The 6,917-nt window shown below is 37.5% G+C and overlaps 1 protein-coding gene across 2 annotated transcripts; it reads left to right on the top strand.

Annotated features, from left to right (window-relative positions):
* Positions 1–449: 449 nt before the first annotated feature.
* Positions 450–4,969, top strand: LOC118557488 (coiled-coil domain-containing protein 106-like). Of its 2 annotated transcripts, XM_036127606.1 has the most exons (5): positions 450–543; positions 840–1,012; positions 2,585–2,776; positions 3,496–3,663; positions 4,536–4,969. In XM_036127606.1, the coding sequence occupies exons 2-5, from the start codon at positions 844–846 to the stop codon at positions 4,847–4,849; spliced, it is 843 nt and encodes a 280-aa protein (XP_035983499.1). In that variant the 5' UTR covers positions 450–543; positions 840–843; the 3' UTR covers positions 4,850–4,969. The 2 variants fall into 2 exon arrangements, with proteins under 2 accessions (XP_035983499.1, XP_035983498.1); XM_036127605.1 differs by lacking the exon at positions 450–543 and having other exon boundaries at positions 796–1,012.
* Positions 4,970–6,917: the final 1,948 nt, after the last annotated feature.

The following is a 6,917-nucleotide window of genomic DNA, read 5'->3' as shown; positions in this document are numbered from 1 at the left end:
AAACAGGAGGGAGGATAAATTAATAACATAATTAACGTTTGGTCACACAGGACTTAATTATATATTGCATATATTCATTTTAAAAAAGAAACATTATGGGAAGATGTCAACATTGTGCAGATATTGTTATATTAGCATGTGGGAGATATGAAAAAGAAAGAAGATGGATGATAGAAGACCTTGGAAAGATTCAAGAAAAAAATAATGTAATAATTATATTGCTGAAAGATTAAGACAGTAAAAGTATCATAATTTGATTACATTTTTTAAAGCCACAAAGGTGGGTAATGAAATTTGAGGATAGCAAGAAATTAAATAGAATTCACTGATAATCATTCTGTGCCCCACACCATGTCGGTAGATGGCGGTAGTGCGCACATGGTGTTTTTTTTGCAAACCGCCAAAAAAAAACTCCACGAAGAAGAACACCACCTTCGTCTTGTGTGCCTGCCTAATGTAAGCTAGAAGAAACGACTGGACCAGACCATATTTTACTTGCGGTGTAAAAGGGAATAGAGGTAACTCCCCAGATAAATATAAAAGGTAGGCTTATGCTTAATATTTAATTACATCTTTTAAGAAAAAACAGTTTTCGTTCTATGTAAAGTTGATTTCAGCTAGCTTTCAGTTAACGTTAGCTAAATTCAACTAACTCTTTATCTGGAACATTAGTCCTTAATATTGTACACATTCTAGAAATTCTGGCATTTATATTTTTTCTCAAATTTAAATCTAGCAAACAATAAACTAACAGGTCAAAGTTACGTTTTGTGTGTTTTACTAAAGCAACTTAACTGATGTCACATGCTGCTTGTGTTCTTTTTTTGTGCCAATTTTAGCGAGATGGAGACTCGTTTTGGCAAAAAGACACGCGATGGGGGGGTACAGGACTCTGTCGAAGAAGTGCAAGAGGTTGTGAAGGAGGCTTTCGTGGACAAGCCACAAGATTTAGAACTTGCCTCCGTTGGTCGAAAGCCAAAGAAGCAAATGAAATATTCCCCAAGGAAATTGTGTAAGTTACTTTTGGTGTACTATTTTCTCTGGAAGGGTGTGAAATTTACTCATCCCACCAGCCCAGTTAATACAAAAGTTAAATTTTAGGCTGCTAAAGGTTTTTAATTTGTCTGTAAACTATGTCATCTGATGTTCAATCTGTTTATTTAGTAACGCTTCAATGTCTTAAGGCCTTTTGAGAGCATATTTTTGCCTGAAGATTTTTTTTATTTCATAGTGGTGTTATAACACCATCTAAAATGTTTCAGTTAAGCATTATACATCCATTTTTCATTGATAAGCTTATTTGTCAGTATGTAGAAATGTACATATAAAGTCATTTCTGGTTCAGCGAATACTTTTGTGAAGTTAAATAAGTTAAATCTTATTGTGTAAATGTATCACTATCTGTGCAATTACGCACAATAAACCTTCATAAAGGACTGTTGCTTTGCTGATTTTTATCTTATTTATAGCCTTTTTCTTACAGATTCATGCTAGCGTATCAAGTTAAACCAAGCTAATATCTTGTCGTCTAACAGTTTTTTTAATCCGCATTCTGTACTCTGATTGGGGAACTTTGCGTCACATTACCAGGACGCATCGGTCACTGATTTTTATCCGTTTTCTATACGGTTTTGGAGGGCAAACCACTATGTTAATGGTATCAGTGGAAAATCTAAGATCTCACGTTTTGGATTAAAAAAAAGGAAATTAGTAGGTATTATGGATTAAGAGATACACCCAAAAATGTACAGTAGCCCTTGAAGGTTTAATAAGCCTCTTGCAAACATACGTAAGCCATTGTATTTGTTTTTAAATATTTTATGAAGGCATATTAAGTGACAAAAATACACATCTTGTAGGGCTGGAAGATATGGCTCAAAAATAAGATTGATTTTTATTCTCCCTTAAATTTCTTAATAAAAATTGAGAAGGCCATGAATTACCTTCAAAAGCTGACTTTTATTTGAATTCTAAGTGCAACTAAATCCAACCTGTGAAACATTGTGGAAAAACAATAATTTGTAGGCCCTGCCACTGAAAAGGATTAAACATAACACACTTAATGTGTACAGATAGTGTTATTATACATTAAGCTAGTTTTTTTAGTTATTAGTGTACATCTAAGAACAAAAAATCATGACCTGATCTTACTGTGAACTATGAAAGCCCAATAAGTACGATGATCAAAAAAGACAGATTTTCCTAAAAGCAAATCTTAAACAGAAAATTTCATTTTTCAGAAAATAAATATATCACCCAGCCCTACTTTCTTATAACCTCACGTGCCTTCGATCTAAACAATAAATGTTATCTTCTAAATAGAAGCATTAGTAGTCTATATCAACTTCAACAAATCTTTGATCAGAATAGTTTAATTCAGCTCCAGTAATCATGATACTTGTGCTAACAAAGACAGATTTAATTTTGATACTTATATTGTTTTTTTATGACAACCATTTAAGTTCTTACTGCCCATTTATTTGCATGTACAGTAAACAGCAAGGGGCATTTTTTAGATGGAATTTAAATAAAAAGTTTTAATTAATATTAAAATCAAATGTATTTACCCAATACATATTTCCAGGGTCACCAACGGGGGCAGTGGAGTTGACCAAACTGAAACAACAAGCAAAGATGGATAGACAGAAGATTGATCACCTTGAGGACCGCATTAAATACCTGGAGGAGGCCAACAGGGAGCTGAAAAAGGACAAAGACTTCCTTCTTACACAAATTAAGGAAGCCACTGTGGCACCTGCATCTAGCAGCAAGTCAGGTACAACGGTCATAAAATCAATAGAAAAATAGTATGGATTTTGAAGTGTAGAGTGACATGGTTATGCTCACTGTGAGACGTTGTACATAGTGCACCAAAAAGCTATTATTTTATAGTCATAGGAAACCAAGCATTTAAGGTGCAGACGTCCACCTCAAACCAAGATGACTCACATGTAATTTTAATAATACCCCTTTAAGTAACCTGGCTCTGGCCAGATGGATGTAGTTCCGCCGACCTTCACACGGCTCCACACATCCATCAGGACTTGCTGCTATTGTGATGGATTTCCATAACCCATGAAATGGATGGACCAATCATATTTGCCGCTTGGGATTTGTGACATATGTCTGAGTAGCAACCTTTTGGATTCAGGCAAAGGCGGCTCGCAGTTTACGGAATTTTCTGGATTGTCAGGCACACTTAAAATCATTACATTTTCTTCAAAAATTATGGTACACATTTTTAATCTTGTGCACCTTATGATTACCATAGTTCTTGTGCTTACTTACTGATATCGTGTGGTACAATGCACTCAAAATTCTGTCGAAATATGTAAGTACGGCTTTGTCTATTGTGTAACCAATGTTTCCAATGGCATGAGGTTCCAGTGGTATTCTGGTTTGATTTCAAAAGTAACCAAGGACTTACAGAATACTACAGTGTGAGCACCTTCTCTTAAACCTTTACTAATAGACCTCTCTCTTCTCCACCTCCAGGCTCTAGAGAGATTGCTCAGGTTCCTCTATCTTCAACATCTACTACCCCCTCCTCTTCTTCCACAGACTTAAGCTCCTCATCATCTTCAGAGGAAGAGGAAAAAAAGAAGAAGAAAAAGAAGACCAAAAAGTCCAAGAAACACTCTGATTCGTACAGCCGTTCAAGAAGTAAGCACAGCCAATTTGTGTAGCTTCAATATGTTTACATATCCGATATTTATACAATCCACACTCTGACTGGTCATGTTGCATTTTATCCATCTTTCACAACAATCTCATGGCTCCAACTACACATCCACACACAGTAGTAGAAGTTAGTGCTTCATAAAATACTGTTCATACAGCAGTATGATGAATTAATTTATTGGTAGTATGAATGGCCAACTAAAAAATTATTGATTTGAGCAAAAACAAAATCAAGCATCAAGACCTACAGTGTGAACGTAGCCTAATATGCCACTTTAAATTTTTTTTTAATTTTCCTTCCACAGGACATGTGTATAATGCATTGTCTGTTCTGGTCTCTTACTGGCTTCAATGTTTGCGATGCTGCTCTTTTGTCAAGATAAAATACAAAATTCTGTGCTCAGTTTTGGGAACCCTGGGAACTGTCATCTGATAGGCTCAGGAACCATGAAGTAAACAATGGCTAGGAGAAAAGGAGCAAACTTGACAAAAACATTGTGAATGGAGAGGACCAGTGTTTTTATTACTTCCATCCTAGGTCACAAATGAGAATGATTTAGGTTGATTTTATAGTAAATACTTACTTATAGCTTTTTTCACTGTCTAAAACTGAAGATACAGAGCAACTTTTTAAACAATGGTGCTCAGTAATATTGCCGTCAGTGGTATTGAGTAAAGGTTACTGGCCGGGCTGAGTGATATGGCCTAAAACCATTTTTGCAAAAATTGGATAATTTCCCAATTACCCCCAACCAACTGCTCCAAAAAAAAAAAAAAAACTCCAACAAACCATGCCTAAAGTGGATGCTGTTATTGTTTTTTTTGTTTATTTATTCATGTTTTTTTTTTTTAAGTGACCACAGTGGATGGAGTTATCAACCGCTATGAGAGTGCCCTGAAGAGATTCACTAAGTTTGGATCTATGAAAAAGGCCTTCAACAAGATTAAAGTTGACCGCAACACCATTGCGAGGACAGCTGTTATTGCTGAGCTTGCAATAACCTTTCCTGACACCTTCAAGGAGCTGCTCCCAGGAAACCACAATAATGAGAAGATCTCCCAGTTTGCAGAGCGTTGTAGGAATGCTATAACAAAAGAGATGGCTGAAACCATCACAGCAAAAAAAAGAAGTGGAAAACTCCTCCCAATAATGTACAAGTACACTTAGACTATTACTTTTAAACAACTTGTTTTTTTTTTGTTTTTTGTTTTGTTGAGTTGTGTGTTTAGTTTTTTTTATTTGTATTTCAGAAGTAAAATCTGCTGAACAAGAAGTTGCACCCTCTGTTTGGGGAAGTGTTATAAGAATTATTATTCTGAAGTCACTATGGCCTCACACCACTCGGACAGAGGAGGCCTGGAGACCTGATGTCTGTGTATAAGATCCACTGTTTTCTGATTGCAAGGCCAAATGCTGCAGCTGCTGAGGGATACTGATTGTTTACGATAGACTGTCTTTGTTTTGTCTCATGGGAACGCCACGGTGCAGTATTAGGGGAAGCCCGAAAGCGAGGCAGGAGAGACAGGGCAGACAGAGACTGCAGCGGAACCGTGGGGTGCGATTACTTTCCATCTATGTGAATCTGCTCTGTTTCTCAATAAAAGTGCTGGAACGTTATACCACCGTCTCGTCATTTAGTAAAGATGGGAACTCAGTTACTATTGTTTAATATTCCACCCAAAACTCCCACAACAATTTGGCGTAAACGAACAAGATCTCCGACCGACGAGCGAGGGAGTCCGGGGACAGGAGCTGCTTTGGCCGGCCCGGAGAGGTTATCCGGCCTCTGGTACCCCGAATGGATTTTCAAGGGATGTGGAGGAGCTCCTGGTCTCGGAGCGTCTCTGGGCGTCGGCGCGAAGATCCGAACCTTTCTTTCATGAGACGGTAAGGGGATTATTTTCCAGCTCTTTTAAAAACAAACGCAATTGGTCAAAAAATGCTTGCAAGCTTTTAAATTTTAAACCCCATTTTAAAGTATACCTCAAGAAATTTTGAAATTTAAAACTGTAAACCTAAAAGGTAGTAAGTAAAAGCCGGTAGAAATAATGAATTATATTTAATCCTTAAGGCAAATAAAACAGGGTTCGCAATACCGAACGGTGACTAAGGTTTAAACATTAAACTAAAATTCAAAATTTAATTAGAATACGTTTTCAGCTGAAATACGGACTTTCCCACAAGGGGGAAGGAGGGGCAGAGTGATTTTCACCTGGAGAACAGGTGACCGGCTGAGCAGTTTGCAGCTGGTCCATTAAAGTCCTCTTGTCTTGGGTTTGTGCAAGAGGCTGTCCACTTCTGTTGTGGATGAAAGCGGCAGGGATGCTTAAGTCCTTGACTGTTGCGAAGACGTTTGCAGCTTTGATAAGTGGGGACCCCGACCATTATACCAAAAAGGCGACCATCGGATGTGAGGCCTTTCATTTAGTTGGTCGATCGTGCTAAGGACGAGTAAAAAATAATAAAAAACACAAAAAAAGGATAAAATAAATAAAAACAAACAAAAAAAAAAGTCTGGAAGCGGAAGAGTCAGTGTAATGGGTCAAAGGCAGAGTTTTTCAGGGTCCAGCCTTGCCCCAGGGTGAGACGTTCGATTTCATGCTGAAAAACGTAGGGGCCCAGACGCATGACATGCATAAATGATTTGAAATGATTTGATTAAACATGCAGATTTCTCACATAGGGATTATTATTATTACTATTATTTTATTTTATTGCAGTACTGCTACTAAATAATAAAAATAAAATTAAGAGAAAAAAGAAAAGCGATAAAAACAAGGAAACGGAAACGAAACTAAAAAGGCGTTGCACCGGGGAAGCGTTTACGTGGGGACCGATTAGGCACTTCCGTTGTGGATAAAATTGGTCTGAACTGCTAATAGCGACGTATAACTTTCAAAAATGGGTAAGCGTCCAAGTGTCTGCGAGACACAGAGTTGTATCCTTGCGGGACTGAAGCGTAAAACCGCGTGTGGACGAAACATCGGGGGGTCGTAACCAGCGCACGCTCTCCACCTTTTAAACTAAGCGGGAACTTAACGCGTTGAAAACATCTTTCGGCGTTGACGTTTAAAAATTATGAAAAACTATTTAAGATGGTGAAAAAGCAGGCCTGCACGTGTTTGTCTGTCTGAATGTCATCGTTTGTATGTAACCGTACGTGTGTATGTATCTATGTAACTAAACGTTCGTCTGTGTGAATTAATTCGGGGTTAAAATTAATGTTCATGGTTTC

The sequence above is a fragment of the Fundulus heteroclitus genome, chromosome 23 (assembly GCF_011125445.2).
Source record: "Fundulus heteroclitus isolate FHET01 chromosome 23, MU-UCD_Fhet_4.1, whole genome shotgun sequence".
NCBI lineage: Eukaryota > Metazoa > Chordata > Actinopteri > Cyprinodontiformes > Fundulidae > Fundulus > Fundulus heteroclitus.
Note: the sequence above shows the minus strand (reverse complement) of the source record. Positions and strands in the feature narration are given on the sequence as shown.